We start from the raw sequence: 18,639 nt of genomic DNA, 5'->3' as shown, positions 1-18,639 counted from the left end.
AGAAAAGTGAAGCAAAAGCCCTGAGGCAGAACTCCCTGCCTGTTGAAGGATGACAGTGGCTAGAAATAGGAGTCAAGGGATCACATAGGATACCCAGGCCAAGCTAAGAATTTGAGCTTTTGCTTGAACGAGATGGGGAGCCTTTGGAGGGTGTGGAGGAATGCTGTGAACTTAGGTTGTATGAGGATTACTCTCACGCTGTGAGAGCAGGACATGAGGTGTGGCGAGCGCCAGTGCAGAGACCACTTAGGAGCCTCTAGCACTGGGCCAGATGAGAGATGCTGTGGTGACCAGTTTGGAACCTATTTTGAAGGTGGGGCTTATAGTGTTTAATGATGGGTAGTTACATGGGGCGCCAGAAAGGGAAGCATCACAGGTGGCTCCAAGGCTTTGGCTGCAGCAGGAGGTGAATGCTGATGCCAGTTACAGCCATGGAGTACTGACAGAGACGTGGAGCTGGGTCTAGAAAGCTTCGCCAGACCCAAGCAGGTCACTGTTTGGAAAGTTACAGTTAACCGTTTAGTGGACTACATCAAATCCTTTAAGCTAGTGGGGAAAGCAACTGTGTTAATGGTGAAATAATACCCATTATTTACAAGTAATCAGTAAGTGAAATATAACCTTCCTGACAGGACTGCGGTTAGATTAAGCTTATAAACTATGGAATTAACTTACCTTTAGTTGCATATCTAATTTATGGTGTGAGCTGATAGGACCTTGGTAGAACACGAAGGAATAACTGGGGGTGCTGGCGTGGGTTCAGACGTTCCTTTTTTTGTGTTTTATTCAACAAACCTCTATTAAATGGCTGGTGTTTGCCCAGGCACTACAATGGATACGAGGTGAATTAAAGTTACCTCTAAGTGAGGTATGCAAGCATGTAATGAAATCATGGTAGTCTAATGTGGTGAGTACTTAAGTAGCCAAAATTTAAGTTCTGAAAAAGAAGCAAAGTCACTGCTTGGGCAGATAAGGAGTGGACATTTGAGCTGGTTCCAGGGGAACAGTTCGCCAAAGAGAGAATGGGAAAGAAATCCATTCCAGACAGTGCCATCTGTTCCCTGAGGGCACGGTATATAGCTGCAAGGGTACTCTTATTAGTATATGAGTTTGAACCATGCAATTAAAATGATGGGGCCACAGGAAGCAGAAAATAATAAAGGGTTGCTAGTTCTCATTCCAGGTGACCTGGACTGAGGGAAGACAATCAGGACAGTTTGGGAAATAATCTCTAATACATTGCGGTAAACAGTTGCTATTGGTATCCATTGCCAAAAGGTTGGCAGGTTAAAAAAAAAAGGACAGCACAAATTCTAAAATTTAACTTGTCCTACTTCTGTTCCTCTGTAGGTTGGCACGGGTCTGGGGCCTACACTGGAGTTTTATGCACTTGTATCTCAGGAACTACAGAGAGCTGACTTGGGTCTCTGGAGAGGGGAAGAAGTAACTCTTAGCAATCCAAAAGGTAATACTAATCTGTGACTAAGTCAATTTGTCATTCAGTTCAGGTAAAGGGTCCTTACAATTCATTATATATATTTAACTTACAGTAGAGGGCCTGGCTTTCTGACGTAATTTCTTTTCACCTTTGTTTTCTCATTTATCAAATAAGGGAAGCCCTTCCAGCTCTAGAGGACTTCATTCTGTGATCTGCTAACTGATTTTGAGAATACTGAATTTCTTAAATGTTCTTAATTACCAGTTCTGTCTTGTTTTGGGAAATAGCATCTAAAGTTTGGTGATTTACCCATTTTATAGGAAGCCAAGAAGGGACCAAGTATATTCAAAACCTCCAAGGCCTGTTTGCGCTTCCCTTTGGTAGGACAGCTAAGCCAGCTCATATCGCAAAAGTTAAGATGAAGTTTCGCTTCTTAGGAAAATTAATGGCCAAGGCTATCATGGATTTCAGATTGGTAAGTATAGAATTACCTTTTTTTCTACAATTTTTGTGTACCTGTGTTCTGTGACGGTACCTTAATCCCCTGCATTTAATGCTATATTTTAAAACACTGCTTCACAAACCTTAATGTGCATATGAATTGCTTGGAGAATTTATTTAAAAAGCCAATTTTGATTCAGCAGTTCATGGGTCAGGCCCAGGTTTCCACATTTTCTTACCAGCATTCAGGTGATACCCAAGTGCCAGTCTATGGACCATTCCTTTAGTAGCAAGGGTTCAGAGAATCAGGCAACATTAAGGGTGGTTTTAATTATATATATATTTAAGTGTTTGAATTAGATTTTTATTTCAGTAGGAAAAGCATGAGCATGTGGCTAAACTGCAGTAAATTTCCATTAACGTTCGGGAGTGAAAATAACCCAAGAAATTAGTATTCACAGAGAGGTTTGAACGTTTCTGGACTTTTCTTCATTTTTTTCTTCTCATATTTTCTGAGATACTTTGTCAATATGTGTAAGAAGTTTTCATCTGATGTCAGATCCACAAGCTTACAATTTCAATGTTGTTGAAAGAATGTGCTGTTAATCAGTTATTTTTGAAGTTCCATTTTTTCATTTTAGTTATAACTAATTGGTCTTTTACATTCTTCCTTCCGAATATGCAATAATACAGACTGAAGTGGAATTAAAGTTCACTTGGTCCAAAATTGAGTAAGACTCCTCTAAACATCTCTTGGTGTTGAGGTCCTTATGGAGAATGTGTGTCCATCATTGAAAACTTCTTTTTTAGGGCCAGTGTTTCAATAGGAATCTTCAGTATTCTTTTTTTTTTTTTTTTTTTTTAACAATATCGGCCCCAAATTGAGTTTAAATGGGGACAGTTTCACGTACTGAGAGAAACAGTTCTTTAAATATGTTTTTTTCCCCTGGGGATTACTTGACCTTTTAAAATGACCTCTTGAAGTGTCACTTAAAGAATTGAGGCAGTGCTAGAAGCTTGGTGTGACTGTTGGCGATATTTGCACCTTCTCTTTCAGGTGGACCTTCCCCTGGGCTTACCTTTTTATAAATGGATGCTACGGCAAGAAACTTCGCTGACGTCACACGATTTGTTTGACATTGACCCAGTTGTAGCCAGATCAGTGTATCACCTAGAAGACATTGTCAGACAGAAGAAAAGACTTGAACAAGATAAATCCCAGGTAGGCCTAGAAAATGAGACAGTCAAGTGGATCAGTTTCTTCTTGTAGAAAGATGAGTTCTTTGTTAAGTGATTTGTATTTGGTCCAGTTATTATTTTATATTGGAAGAGTTTAAATTTTTATTATAATAACTGAAGCATATGATTTTACAGTTGGTAAGATGACCTTTAATAACAGCAGGTGTTGAACAGACAGCTTGACCAGCAAATAAAATACACCCCTAACTAAAACTGTAGGGCTCTTGTTTATTACATTTTAGATGGACATTATGTATATGGGCAGATACTCTATCATACTGAGTTCTTTTAGTAAGCATTTGAATCAATAAGGCTATTCACAGGACAGATTGATTTTCCAGAAAGATGGCTTAATTTAGGAACAGTTCATCTGTTTCTAGAGAGATCTCAGGAAGATATTTTTAAAGGTCATGGTAGGTATCACTGTTTCTTGGTAACATCTGTTAAGGTTTCTCTGTTAGATCTCGTGGGTAATCTTGATCTTTAAATCATTGATGTATATTCTTTATACATTAACAAAATTAAATCATTTGAGAATAACAGTGGTTCTGTGTCTGACATTGGAAGAAGACAAAGTTGTATTTTTTAAAAAGTGGCATGGAGTCAGACATCTTGTATGGGGGCAGGTAACATGGACCAGTGTTAAATCAACTCCCATTTTATAAATTATGTAAAATAAGAATAGAGATTTAAGATTCTATAGCTAGAAAAAGTGTCACATCTCTTAATAAGATAGAGAGGAGCTTATAGTAGATGGGGTTTTTAGAATACTTTTTGTCGGGGAAGAAGGTGATTTGTAAGAAAATTTTATCTCCCATATTAATTGGTAATTATTAATGGTAATTTTTGGGTAAATGTTTATTAAGAGAAATTGGTGTTTAAAGAAGCCAGGTCCCTCTTTTCCTTATAAAATCTGTTGTCTTGGGATTTTTAGCAAGGTTTATGCTTACCAACTTTAAGGTTTAAATTTTAAACTACTATCATCTTATTTAAGATCATCTCTTAGGAAAATAACGCGAACACCACCACAAACAGCCCCGCCATCTCCAGATACAGTACAGCTCACGGTGCTCTTCCACGAGCCTTACACGTATTCATTCATTTAATCTGCTGTGAGATTTAGATATTCCTGTTACCCCTACTTTACACATGAGAAACCCAAGGCAGATGGTTGAGTAACCTGCCCTAGGTCACATACCTAGAACACCGGAGAGCTGGAACTGAAACCCAGGCTGTCTGCTCTGGAGCCCACACTCTGGCAGCTTTTGCAAGCTCTCTTACTTACACTTGTCTCCAGTGCAGTATGCTGCCACAGTTCTCTTCCTCAAATCTTTTGAGATTTGTTCTTCTAATCTTTATTATTCCTGATGTTACCAATATAAAAATATAAAATCCATAGCACAGAAACCACACTCCAGAAACTTGCAGCTGGAACATGAGGACTGGTGGTATTCTCAGGCACCTCCCCTCGTTACTTACACGGCATTCAGACAGAGCAGGTTGTCCTGGCTGAGTTTCCACTGAGCAGTTTAAATTCTTGAAAGGCACATGGAAAATGGGCTAAAACTTAGCTTTCAATTTAACGTGTAAGGTCTAGAGAAACAAACAGCTAATTCCTTTTAAACATCTCAAGGACATATTGTATATTCTAGATTCCTATCAGTGATAGCATTTTGGAGAGCTTTCTAGTTAAAGAAGGTTAAAATGGAGAGTTTAAGTCCTTTTGCTGAAGAATATTTCAAATGTAAAATGAAAAGTCTTTCTTTGTGTGTCATCCAATGATGTACCCGAAACTGAGAGAGACCTAAACATGTATTTTTGCAGAGGAGTAAAAATTCTCAACAGTGTATTTTACCTTAACCCTAACCCTCCTCTGTGTTTTGAATTATCTGTAATCCTACGCAGCTTTCACTGTCCTCTTTAAAAAATGACTGTTAACCAGAACTTCGTAGCCTTTTTTTTATTTAAATGATTTTCTGCACTTTGACTGTTTAGCCTTTAGGAATTTCATACTCGGAGGCATCTTTAATTTGGAAAGTCATTTACCTTCTTTCTCCTATACTGGATACCTTCATTTTCAGATAGAATTTGCAGTTTTGTATGTTGGTCTTTGATTCAGAAATTATATTTTATATAAGCCTTTCGTGATCTTAAACATTTTAAAAAGTGAATAATACAAACTTTTTAACATTTGTCTTCAGAGTAGGAGTTGACTTTTCTTAGGGATTTGCTAGAACCTTTTTTCATCACACTGTTGCTGTATGAATACAAATTTGTTAATGCTGGGCCCACAGTAATCGAATGAAGAATCTCTGGGTATTCTTTAGACTTGAGCTTGCAGAGAAAAAAAGTTAATTATTTATACTAGATAGTGCATTATTTGTATTTACAATTTCCTAACTGCACTGTATTACTCAGTATTTGCTATATACATGTATTGGATTCATTAAGATTAGCCCAGAATCTATAAAAAGTTTGTTTGGCTCTATAGAGCCTACCCTCTTAAATTGACCACTGTGCAAATTATTTTGGCCTTTCTGTGAAATCTGATTGAATATGGTCAAATTGAGTAGCGGACATCTCATTGTGGAGGAGCACTCAGGCAATCTTGTTTTCTCATAGAAAAATAATTGGATTTTGAAGTGTTTAAGATTATTTCCTTTGTGATCTCAATGACTTATTTTTGTGTAGATTATGACAAAAAAAGGAAAAAAAATAAGCTAAGAGCTAAGGGAACCCATAAAATTTATTAGTATATCTTTTATTTCATAAACACAAACATAACTGACTGAATTACTGAGCTTGACCCCCCGCCCCCTTTTTTTTAGACCAAAGAGAGTCTACAGTATGCATTAGAAACCCTGACTATGAATGGCTGCTCAGTTGAAGATCTAGGATTGGATTTCACTCTGCCAGGGTTTCCCAACATCGAACTGAAGAAAGGAGGAAAGGATATACCGGTCACCATCCACAATTTGGAGGAGTATCTAAGAGTATGTACTCGCAGCACCCCCTGGGGTGAAGGCCAGCTGTGGCTATGCGGGGCTGGGCCCGGGGTGGGGGGGACTGCTTTGAGGGGGATGGAAGGGAGGGTCCAGTGAAGCACAGGTGCGTGTCTGGTAGCTGCTGCACAGCCTGGTGTGAGACCTTTGACGCCCGGGATCACTGCACAAAGTCCACTTCTCCTGACCTTCGCTTCTGTTTGCTCTTGAGAGAACATGTCAGATATCTCGTGGTACCTTCTATAACCTTGAACTCTCTCTCTTCAAGCTTGAATACTATCTAATAACATCTCATTTTCTTAGTTTGAAGAAATCAGTGAAAAGCAGCCATCCCTTGTGTTGTCACTAAATTGCATTTCTACCTTTCTATCAAGCCACCTAACTTGACCTAATAGCCTTTAATGCTGTCCACGCGTGCGCGCGCGCACACATTTATGGGTCTGGTGAGGCCTTTCATGATCCTTGACCATATTTGTTAAGTTAAGGAAAACAATTTTGTACTGAATACAAATTATGTTTTAGATTACAACCTATGTAAGTCTTTATTATCACTACTTTTGGAAAAGTTTCTTTTGGTTTATTCCTGACATTGAATAGAAAGAGCACTGGGTTCCAGACAAAATACCACCTATACCTCCTAGACCTGACTTTTCCTCTAACTTACTGTGGTATTTTAGATAGAACCTCTGAAAAATTTCAGCTCCAGTTTCTTCATCAGTTTGAGAGAAGAAGATAGCAGAGGACCTCTATTATTTAGTATGCCTAACAGTTCTGTGATTCCTAAGTAATTCCTTTAACAGTCAGTAGGGCTGTGTTCTCATACTACCTACTTTGAGAAAACTAATCTTTCAGCTTACTAGTAAATGATGAGTTAACTCCAAACCAGGTTCTCTGAAAATATTTGTAATAATGCTTGTGTTTTTCTGTCAACAAAACGCTATTGTTTTCATTTTTATCTGAGTAGGTCCTCTATTTCTGAACCCGAAGGGTTAGCCAAAGTCACTGATGACTAGGAGATGTTGGACCAATAACAGATGCTTTCTGTGATCCTTCAGTTTCATGTGACTGCATTCCAGAGTTTACCTTTTTCTAAGTGGAGGCACATACTGCAGAAGGATTGGGCTCTAAGAACTTAACAGGATTTAGAACTAAAAATTGCACATTAAAAATTAAAAACACTTAACAGTTGGTAATTGTGACTCTTGAAACATTATCTTTAATTCTCAATAACCTTTTATCCTCTTCGGAAGTTTCATCTGCTTCTCATCTGGTAAGGTAAAGTATAACTCATAGGGATTTTATGTACTGATAAATGAATTTAAAAACACACAAAATATATTAATTTATAACACACATGGCATTTTTTACATTTTCTTATTGGCCAGACCCTGAATTAGAAGTTGACCTGACTTGTCTTTTACTTACGTAATTTACTGGGAGATATTTGAAAGACTTCTTTTTTTTTTTTTTTTTTTTTTTTTTTTTTTGTAAGTGATCAGGAAGGATGTTTCACTGTAGTTTGCCAAATATTAAATAGGAAAGAAATTTGAAATCTTATCGCAGGTTTTAAAAGAGTTTTCTTTTTGCAGCTGGTTATATTCTGGGCACTAAATGAAGGCGTTTCCAGGCAGTTTGATTCATTCAGAGATGGATTTGAATCAGTCTTCCCACTCAGTCACCTTCAGTACTTCTATCCGGAAGAAGTGAGTAGCTTGTGTGTAAAAGAAATGGTCACCTCTAGTTCTGTACCTATAATTATCTTAGTGGGGTCTCTCTGTGCTATTTAGTCAAAGACCCCATTGTTGCAAACAAAAAGGTAGGTGGTGGGGTGGATGTTTGGGAAAGGTAAGATCATTTCCTGAATGAGGAAGAATATTAAATATAATGTATTAAGTATAATGTATAACATATATAAATAAGTATTAAATATAGTATAAATAATGGAGCGTGGGATCCATGTGTGATTGAGTAAGCATAGCATTCTGTTTTTCTTTTTGTTTCGGTTTTTTTTTTTTGGCTGTGTTGGGTCTTCATTGCTGCACACGGGTTTTCTCTAGTTGCAGCGAGCGGGGGCTACTCTTCATTGCGGTGTGAGGGCTTCTCATTGCAGTGGCTTCTCTTGTTGCGGAGCGCGGGCTTCAGTAGTTGTGGCACGCAGGCTCAGTAGTTGTGGCTCACGGGCTCTAGAGCGCAGGCTCGGTAGTGGTGGCACGCGGGCTTAGTTGCTCCGCGGCATGTGGGATCTTCCCAGACCAGGGCTCGAACCCATGTCCCCTGCATTGGCAGGCGGATTCTTAACCACTGCGCCACCAGGGAAGTCCCAAGCATAGCATTCTTGTCAGCTGACCCTCGATGCTGCTTGGTGGAGAGTGGGACTTGGGTTTCTGTACACCTGTGGCTGGCGGGGAGAGCCATGGGTCCATAGTAATGAAAGTGACACTGGGGAGGTTACTTGTTGTTTTTAAACTAAACTTGCTGGATTCGCTGAGATGTTGATTGTTTCATGAGTGAGGTTAGTCCTTGAAGTTTTAAGGAGATGTTGCAAATTATCTAGTTGCCAAATCCAGAGAACACTTGTGAGAATGGAGTTAATGAGTGTATATGCATAATTTTTTTCCAGCCATCTTTACTTAAAGTGCAACAAGAATCTCAGAAAACTACTCACTGATAGTGAGATGTCACAGAAAGGGTCTGGAAGGTGTTTGGTTTCCCCAGGTTGGAAACCTTTTTGTTTCTTTTTTGAGTACTAGCTTTAGACTACACCTTTATTACCGGCTGAATCTGGAAATCTTTAAATGACTTAGCGTTTTCATCTCAATTATTATTTTTATGTCCACTTTGATTTGCTACTTATTAAAACATGTGGTGTACCTGGCACTTGTAGGCACTAAGTGTCACCTGGAATTGAAAACAGCAAGTGTTCCTTTTGGAATTGGATCCTGGTCCCCACTACTTAGCTGTGTGACCTTACCCAGGTTGTCCTATCTGAGCTGACTGGCTCATTCATAAGATTGAGATAACCTCTCTCTTACTGAACAAGATACATAAAGTACCTGACAGTGAGTGACACATAGTAGATACCAAATTTCACATGCTCCAAATGGATTTTCTCAGAGTGTACGAGTCATCCTGCAAATGGGCAGTCTACCAGGTGAGAGATGGTTTAATTGGAAACTCATGTTAGATTTTCCAAGGACACACAGGCATTTTTTGCTTTCTAATATCTGTAATGACTAGCTTGGTCCCAGACGACCACATGGCACAGAAGTGCCTTTCTTCGCAAAGTGGGAAAACCTGCCCATTTGCTGTGTCTCAGTTCAGCTCTCCTCTCCCACTTCTCTCTCCAGCTCACTGTTCTCTCTCTTGGCTTCCATTATGGTGTGCCCTTGTGTTTCTAAAAGCCAGGATTTATAAAATCTCCCTGGTTAGAAGTAGATTATCGAGTTAAAGCCTCTAAGAAACGAGAAGAATTAGAACTTCAATTAAGGGTTGGTCTCAGGTATGTTTTGTCTTAAATTAAAGGCTCCCTAGAACCTAGTTCATGCAAATGGGCAGGGCACCTGTTCATGTCAGCTGAAGAAGAGCTTGAATCTGTAAATATATTAGAAGAGCGCATTGTATAAAGAGTACCAAGCTGCAGTTTTGGGACTTCTGTAGACCTTTATATCGGCACGCCACAGAACAGAACATGCGTGCATTTTCAGTCCGTTACACAGCTGTGTCCTTAGTAATCTGTTGCCCGTGTTTAAACACACAGCTGGATCAACTCCTGTGTGGCAGTAAAGCAGACACTTGGGATGCAAAGACACTGATGGAATGCTGCAGGCCAGATCACGGTTATACTCATGACAGGTAAGTCCTGGGTTCTGCCAGTTTTCAGAAACACACACATATATATACATTTTAAAATTTGTTTACTTATTAAAGGAGGCTTTCTAATATTTTGCCTTCATTTCTCTCAAGACTACAACTTTAGGACCGAAAGGGTTTTTTGTTTTTTTTTGCCCCAAGTATTTCTGTGAAAATGGGCGGGAGGAGGAAAGGTGGGGAATCCCACTGTGACCCCATTACCCATTTTTACGTATCATAAAGTGGAAATATCTGTACAATCCCAGACAGGTCTTATTTATTACAACAGTAATCATTCCACTTGAATTCCAACTTTAACAACAGAAACATATTTGAGTACATTACAATGTGAATTCATATGTAGTCATATTTACATTTGATAGTCTCTAGCTAATTGTGAGAGTCAAAACTGTATTTTAATACGATGAAGTAACTTTGGTATATTTATTTCTGTTGTAGTCGGGCTGTGAAGTTCTTGTTTGAGATTCTCAGTAGTTTTGATAATGAGCAGCAGAGGTTATTTCTCCAGTTTGTGACAGGTAGCCCAAGATTGCCTGTTGGAGGTGGGTACAGCTGTTGATTTATTGTAGCTCTGAGTGAGTGTATGTGTGTGTGTGCAGGGGGGTGGCGGGGAGAGAACGCACGCAAAACTTCAGTGCCAACAGCAGGATATTCTTTATTTGACCTTGAGTGCCTCTTAGTTATTTCAATATCATAATGTTTCTAAGTTTTCAATTTGTTCTGCAGTGTGTTAAGGGATATCACTGGCAGGACAATTCATAGGGATTGACTTAAACACACTGAAGTAGGACTACTAATGTACATGTAATGCTGCTTCTCTACATAAAATTCAAATTCTCAGACATATGTACATTATAAACCCTTAGATGGCTTAGAAGAAAAGGCATTCTAAAGTCTGTTTTTTTCAGAAATGAATCCTAATATGAGTTGAATTGGCGCTCTTTTAAAAGCATAAGGGAAGCATAAAGAACCGTTTGCCTCCGTGTTATATGGTGACTTTCGATGGCAAATAAAGCACGTACCAGGTTCCGTACCCTCGATGTATCTTGAATGGGTAGAGTTCATTGCCCAGCAGGAAAGAGTACCTCTGTGTGTGGCAATGCTGTGCAGCAGAGCAGTGTAGTGTGTTTCTGATGGGGGCAGATGAGAAAGGGTACGCATACTTGTGCTTCCAGACCCGTTCTCCTCATGGATGAGAGACGGGTTTCCCTGAGCTAGCTGGCGGGCGTCTCGTAAACTTGCCAAGTTCCTCTGTCCTCCTTTCTTCCCTCTTCATCAGGCTTCCGGAGCTTGAATCCACCTTTGACAATTGTCCGGAAGACCTTCGAATCAACAGAGAACCCAGATGACTTCCTGCCCTCCGTAATGACCTGTGTGAACTATCTTAAGTTGCCGGACTATTCGAGCATCGAGATAATGCGAGAAAAGCTGTTGATGGCAGCGAGGGAAGGGCAGCAGTCATTCCATCTTTCCTGATCACAACGAGAAACGCAGTGTCTGCCTGTTACAGCAAAAGAGAAAAATCATGATTTCTTTTCTAAATGTATCACCTGAGTCAAGGAAACATGTTACGCCTTCTTGTTGTAGGAAAACGGCTTGCAGATTATAAAAGAGACACTTGGTTCCTATTCATTAATGGCCCCATGGACTTAAAGTGATCAGGCCCTAAAACGTTGTTGTGATGAGGTTTCTTTAGCAAGTTCTTGTTTAAATTATCATTTATTTGACGAGTGAAGTTTTTAACTTGCTTTGCTGTGTGAAATTTAAAAAAGGGATGTTTTTCCAGGCTGAAACAATAAATGTCGCTGTGCAGTTTAATTCTGGGCTGTGTGTATCCATCTAGCTAAGTCTGCAGTTTTGTTTCCTCCAAAGACAACTCTTGTACATAAGTACAGCAATTAAAGCTCCCGTGTATTTGACAAATACAGTTCAGTAGGTGAGCTCTGTGTGCTTCTCACTTCCCTCGAGTTTCCCCGCCCTGACCCGTGTACTGTCTGTGCCGCTCACACAGGCTTTTCTGTATACGAAACCCACAGTTGGTACATCTTCGTCAGCCATGGGCTTTCGTTGTTCCATGTTCTCTCTCAAATTAAGATATAATTTAAAATTCATGGAATTGAAATACGTTGTCAATATAGTTCAGCCTTTGTAACTAGGTAGCCTTTTCTTACAGCTTAGTCTTAATATAGTTGTAGGGTATCACTGGCCTTGTACCAGGGACGCACTAGGACTGTTTACATGGTGATTCTGGCAACCGCCGCCTCCGGAATGGCGGCAAGGAGAGCTCATTCGTTTCTTTTGTGTAGGTTAAAAAGTCTGCAGCTTGGGCTGGCCAGTATTTATTATTCTGTGGCCAGAGCATTTTGAATCGATGTATACGGTTTTAAGCAAAGTTAGCAGTTTTCATTCCCTGTTGGAGTAAAAAAAGAAGTTTTTCTCTCTTGTTCTCGTTTTAAGTTTCTGTTCACTGTCTTCTTTGGTTATTCCGCTCTCCTCTTCCCCTCCTCCCCCTGCTCACGTGGGACAGACAGCTCAGCCTTTGTCTCCACACACATCAAAGCACCTGTAAGCAATGCTCTGTCCAGTTGTTTTATGTGCTGATTTCTCAAACCTGCAATAATTCATCAGGTTCATGTTTCTACCTGAAAATAAATAAAGTTTGCTTCACCTTTTTTGTTTATAGTTCTGTGCCGTATGCATAACTTTTAGTTGTAGAGATGTATCTCAATGCAGGCAGATCATCACAGCTCATGGCTGATTTCGCTATTCAAAGAATTTAGAATAGCAACTGAAGAACATAAAATGTAGAAAGAGAATGAGAGGAGACTCCTTCCTTCATTCCTAAGGTTCAAAATTAAGCCTGTTGCATAAATTTGAGAGAATTTCCATAATTCATCTTTCTGAAAAAGAGATGAGCTAATTGTTTTTTATTGGACTTTGAGAAATCAATTTTCTTTTGTTTGTTCTAAAGTCTTATTTAATTGATGTCAAAACCCCTTTGTTCCCTATTTCACCACTTAAAAGAAACTCCGTGGCTTGTTTTATTTACATTACTTTGTCATTTCCACTTAAATGGCCTTATACGAGCATCCCCTCGTCTCAGTGCACCTGGGCAGTGACACCCCCCCCCCCTTAGGTGGGACAGAGCTGTGAGAGGAACTCGGAGTGTGTCTCCCTGGTCCTTGCAGAGGCTCTGGAGAGTGAGCTGCTTCCCTTTGACGTCGTAGGAGGGAGCTGTGTTTCTGCAGTTCTAACATTGACACCGTAGGACCTGTGCAGTTTAATCACGTGAAACTAGTGTTAAAGAATGAACCAATTTGTTTTAAATTGTTCTGATACCTTTTTACAGACTAAGCACAAAAAAGAGTTTTGCGTGAACATAACCTTTTTGTTCCTCATTTTTTAAAGGGTTCTGTTGTTAAAATTTAGACGTATGTATAAACGAAGTAATGCATCATATTCAGATATCTTCTGTATTTAACATTTTATCCATATCATGGCCCTGGCAGATTTGGCCTCATTGATTTCAGCGTCTAAGGAGTGAGTCCATTGGATGGTTTTGAATTGCACGGTGGAGCTTGATTGTTTCAAAGTCGGTAGTTATCTGTTTAAAAGCTTTCAGTCTTTAGCTTACTCCTTAATTTTGGAACGCTTGGTTAATTAGGAGCAAGAAGACTTCCCATTTGAAAGCAGTCTCTCTTGGCAGAGGCCTTAATATTACATCATAGGGAAAAATAGACTTCATTTGCTGTTCCTCCAGTTATGCCTTAAATTTATTTGCTGAGTAATCCTGTCAACAAGCACTACTCTCTAAGTATGCTTTACACACGTAGACAGTTTGGATAGTGGCTGAGATTTTGTTGTCTTTCAGTTTTTGCTGAGGTGGAGTCAGTCGGATGTTAGTCACAGCTAACACCGACTCTGGCGTCGTCATTTAGAAAGTTACTGATTTGATCCGCTTTGTTTATGAAAACGTAGTTCTCGCTATTTAAGAAGGAAGAGTTGGTTAAATGTATTCCCCTCCTCCCAGCCCCCCCCAAAAGTGAATGAATTGTAAATGCTAAGCAGTCTCATCAGGAACAGACATGGAGAGAATTCTAGATGCCTTAGCCAAACCCAGCAGAAGAAACCTTTCACACAGCTTCTCATTGGATACAGACTTCTCTTTCTCTTCCTGTGCTTCAGCTCTGGTTCCCTGTGTTTGTACTGATGGAGAACTGTCTTTCACCTTAGCATTCTATAAAGAAGATAGTATTCTAAAGTCTGCTTTTCCTGCATTTGGCTGTTCTTGCAAGTTTGGTACATAACGTGAAAAGGAGAGGTTCAGCTGGCTGGCTGACGTCACTTCCTGCCCTCCTTCAGGGCGTCCTGTGCGTAAAGGCCGTAAGGCCGAGGGACAGAAAGCCCCAGCTTCTGCATCCAAGAAGTTAGATTCAACTCTTGATTTTCCACAGTAAGGATTATCGCCAGCGACTTGTGAGTTTGTCTTTCCTTTAGTTCACCAGGTGTTCAGGCTGTGCTCCCGATTCCTGTCGGTAAATTCAGGAAATGGGAATGTTGCTGATACTGCACGAAAAAATGTGATGAAAAAGGAGACTTGCTGGGGAAAGACATAATTGTGCATTCAGAAACCAGATCCTTCCGGGGGAGGATTCTGGATGCTATTGTTCATTCTTCATTAGCAAAGATGATCGAGCCTTTAATTCATTTATCTTGGGCTTTGTTTTTTTTGACCCACATTATTTTCCCTATTGTAACGAGAACATTGTTTGAAAATGTCGTACTCTGTATTTCTTACTCTGAGAAATGCTTTTGTATGGGTCTTAGGTTTGACGCTGCAGTAGTTGGCATACCCAGTAAGGGATAACCTAGTGACAAATCACTGAAAATGCTTCCTTTGTTACCTCAAAAGAAAAAAAATTCCAGACAAAATATAGCATTTATATTTATAGAAAATGGAGGATTGGCTGTTTTCCAAGAACTTCAAGTTAATTCTTATGCAAGAAAAAGTTCTTAACTCTAAAGACTTGTTCTGCATAAGTAGACACTCTTTAATAATGGAAGAGGTGGTTTTATTTTTACAACAAGCCTACTCATATTACCAAACCTATAACCAATTGCTGATCTCCTGTGTAAAGCATTTTTTTCTCTTATCTGAAACAGTGATTTATATGAACTGTTGGAATAATGGAACCTCAAACTACAGATGTGTATGTAAAATTGCATAAATGCACTGACTTCCTTCTCCCTGAATATATTTTTAATAAACAGCATTATCCTACATGGTCAGTTTTATTAAATTATGCACAGCCAGAGGGTTCTTCTGAGAAGTGGTGTGCTTGTGTGGGTGGCTTTTGGAAAGCTTCCTGGTGTGGTAAGTAACACAGTAATCTTAGCCTTTTTGGGAGGCAGATAGCGGAGAAAGTTATAGGAGCCAGATGTTTTCAGAGAGATGACCCGAATACTTGCTTGTTGGTGGAGAGAGATGGGCACTTGCGTTGTGAGCTACTCTGCAGTGGTGAAGTGGGACCCCTGGGGTGGGGAGATGCTTGCCACTGTGAACAGACAGTAGAGCCTCCTGCTTGGAACCCCTTGAAGTCACTGTTCTTGGCTTTCATGACTGGCTGCTCTGCCCTTGACCAAGGTCTGGACCATCAGCCTATTTCACTGAAACAGAAAAAGAAAAGTCAAATTGATTTAGGAAAGCAAGGGAGCTGAGGGTTTCATTTGCTCGTTTTGTTTTTTGTTTTTTAAGAGTGGTGATTGAATTTAGGGGGTTTTTTTGTTGTTATTTTTAAGAGAACAAGTGAATGAAATGTATACATAATAAGTACACAGCACAGCACACGTATATACGCACACATGTGTATTCTTCTGTATTGTCTTGGTGTAACTGCCTAAGGGTAAAACCGCATTTTTCTCCTGATGAATCTCTTGGTCCGTGAGACGACTAAGTCACAGGTGGAGGGTGCTGTGCAATACAAGCCTACCACCAGACCGGCCTGTACGGGAAGTCTGTAAGCACGCAGAGCATCTGTATCACTAATTCCAGGGTGGGGCCGTGGAGCACCACAGTTATGGTTGATGTAATTCTGCAAATTGACATTGGCATGTTGAGTTATACAGAAGTTTTAAATCTCAGTGGCAGTTGTTTCCACTAGAAAAGTGTCCCTTCAGACCCTCTTGAGACCAGTGCTCGGGGGATGGGGTGCATTTCACGACAGTTCTCACAACTTGCATGCTCACTGAGGCCTGTGCCATTCCTTGTTCTCAGCCAGGTTAGTGACCTCAAGGTTATCTGGTCACTCTCCACGCCCCCCCCCCCCACCCCGCCTCCTGACTCTGCGTGAGAAGCGCCGGAAGAGTGGCGGTGCTGGTGCCTGAAATGATGCCATCCTGCCTTTGCGAAGAGCTGCAAGGGAGCAGGGCCCACAACCCACAAGAGTTTGCCTGGGGACTTCAGGCAACCTTGACGGACACCAGAGGTGTCTGTACCTCAGATACCCTGTTGTGGCTTCAAGGCCCAGGCACGCAAGATGATTGCCCTCTCCCTGGGAATTCAGGCTTCAGGAATAGATTTTAACGTCCTCTCTGTGACTAAGATAACATGGAAACATTCATTAGGGACACTATATTAAGAGTTTATTAAGAAAATTGTGCTAAGGAATATGAGGGCAGAAAACACAAGTCGAGATGGCTTAAGGGTCAGGTCCGTGTTTACACTGTTTAATGCTACGTGTGCAGTTGACATGAAAAAGTGGTTATTTGAAATGATCGTAGAAAATTAACAGTGATCCACGGAAAGCCCAACGCACTCCATTTGGCGTGGGCTTCTTAATAAGGGAATCTGGGCCTCTGTTGAGACCCATCCTGTCAGCCCACTCTATTCCCACAGTGCGTCCTGACGTCACTTAGTGGGACAGGACTTAACATCTCTTAGAACCGAGGCATCCCGCTAACTCGCCCAGAGCTGTGTGAAGGGCTTTGTGGAAGAACAAGTGTTGGCACAGGAAGAGGCCTGGATATTCAGGCCTGACCCGGCCCTGGCCCCTCTTCCTGGGTAGTGTCATGACCCCTAACCTCGCTGGCCCTTATCCTCTGCATTTGTCAAATCAATTCAGTCATCTCTAAGGTCACGTTTTAATGGTAATACTCATACAGTCTTGGGTGTGAGTCTTTGCAATGTCCCCCGGTGTTTCTCCACGAAGGCATCGTAGCGTTTGGGTTGGCACAGTTCTTCCCGTAGAGCTTTTGGCTTCTCCGGCTCCGAATGTCAGCAGCACTCACTCTCTAGTCATTGGGACGACTTGAAATGCCCTCTAATGCTTTCCAGCATCCCAAATATCAGGGTGTTACCCCCCCAGCTGAGAAACAGTGATTATGTGTTGCAGCTTTTGGAAAGCGATCCAAGTTTTATATTCAGCCAATAATTATGGTTAATAACAAATCAAAGCATTGCAGCACTTAGGAGCAGGTGCAACTTAGGGATAAGAAGAGGAACGGAAAAATTATTTAGTCAGAAAAAGCCACAATTCTGTCCTCCCCCTCCACACACACACACACACACACACATACACACACACACACACACACACAACGTGCCTCTCCTTTCCATCAGGAGGAATTCATCCTTACTGCTCTGACATCCACCTTAGGTGAGAACTTCTACAGTGTTGGGAAAAGGATATCCTCTTGTACCAAATATAACTTTCAGAGAATTTTAAATTCAGAAAATGTCATGACAGTTGTCGCTTTTCCAATTTAAAAAGTCGTAACTAAATTCATTGAGAAAAGTCCAGTAGTTCTAACCGACGCTGGAGGATGTTAAGTAAAGATTCAAGCCAGTGTTTTCAACCTTCTAGAATTACTTAAAAGAAGTTGGTCTCTCAGCATTGCATTATGCGCTAATGGAGTAGGCGAAATAAGCTTCCTTTCCTCCACGGACAGTTTAGCGGTGTCATAGATTCCTTTGCTCCCATTGTTCTGACACGGAACGTTCCAGAGTGATGGAAAGAATACCGAATCCATTTCCTCCCAAAGCACTAAGTGGTGTTTTGACAAACAGAAGTAAGAAGTTGAGATTTTTGTGGTCTTTCTCTCCAACGTACCATTTTCCTTGCTCCGTCTCACAACACCCCTGGGGGTGGGCGGAGGTGAGACAGGGAATCTAATCAATTACTGATCAACCTGACATTCACCACAAAGTGGATGAATTAAAAGAAAAAAAAGTAGGTTTTTTTAAAAAAATCGTTTTTCCTTTACATGGAGATTTTCATGAGGAGTGCATGGTCAGTGAAGCATACTGCAAATGTTTTAATGTGATGGGTTCAGTCCTCCTGTCTTATCATCTGCAGGAGATGCCAAACTCTAGCCTTATCTCTGGTGCCTGGCATGATGCCCGGCCTCAATGGCATTCAAACAGGCACAGAGGAATGAATGGGGAATTCGTCACCTGTGTTGTTGCCTCTTTGCCAGTCAGATTGTTTGTGGAATCTGTGCTCTTTGACTTCAAGGAGTTTAAGATCCAGGTAGAAAGCAAAATGGAACCAAAACAACTATGTACACAGGTAAGTGCTAAATTATGTGGATTTGTATAAATCCAAAGAAGGAGAACTAGGACCATCAATGGTCAGAATTTCGCTGAGTCAG

At 40.6% G+C, this 18,639-nt stretch overlaps 1 protein-coding gene across 17 annotated transcripts in view; it reads left to right on the top strand.

The window, feature by feature from the left end:
- TRIP12 (thyroid hormone receptor interactor 12) overlaps positions 1-12,657 on the top strand; it is a 147,729-nt gene extending 135,072 nt beyond the window's left edge. For all 17 annotated transcript variants that reach the window (XM_061188074.1, XM_061188151.1, XM_061188094.1 and 14 more), the window contains 8 exons: positions 1,351-1,465; positions 1,759-1,913; positions 2,937-3,101; positions 5,947-6,111; positions 7,710-7,823; positions 9,878-9,972; positions 10,429-10,532; positions 11,270-12,657. In XM_061188074.1, the coding sequence (XP_061044057.1) occupies positions 1,351-1,465; positions 1,759-1,913; positions 2,937-3,101; positions 5,947-6,111; positions 7,710-7,823; positions 9,878-9,972; positions 10,429-10,532; positions 11,270-11,466 (1,110 nt within the window). In that variant the 3' untranslated portion in view covers positions 11,467-12,657. The remainder of the gene's footprint in view (positions 1-1,350; positions 1,466-1,758; positions 1,914-2,936; positions 3,102-5,946; positions 6,112-7,709; positions 7,824-9,877; positions 9,973-10,428; positions 10,533-11,269) is intronic.
- The last annotated feature ends 5,982 nt before the right edge of the window (positions 12,658-18,639 follow it).

This window comes from Eubalaena glacialis, chromosome 1 (genome assembly GCF_028564815.1).
Source record: "Eubalaena glacialis isolate mEubGla1 chromosome 1, mEubGla1.1.hap2.+ XY, whole genome shotgun sequence".
NCBI classification, from domain to species: Eukaryota; Metazoa; Chordata; class Mammalia; order Artiodactyla; family Balaenidae; genus Eubalaena; species Eubalaena glacialis.
The sequence above is the reverse complement of the archived record's forward strand: the minus strand, read 5'-3'. Positions and strand labels throughout refer to the sequence as shown.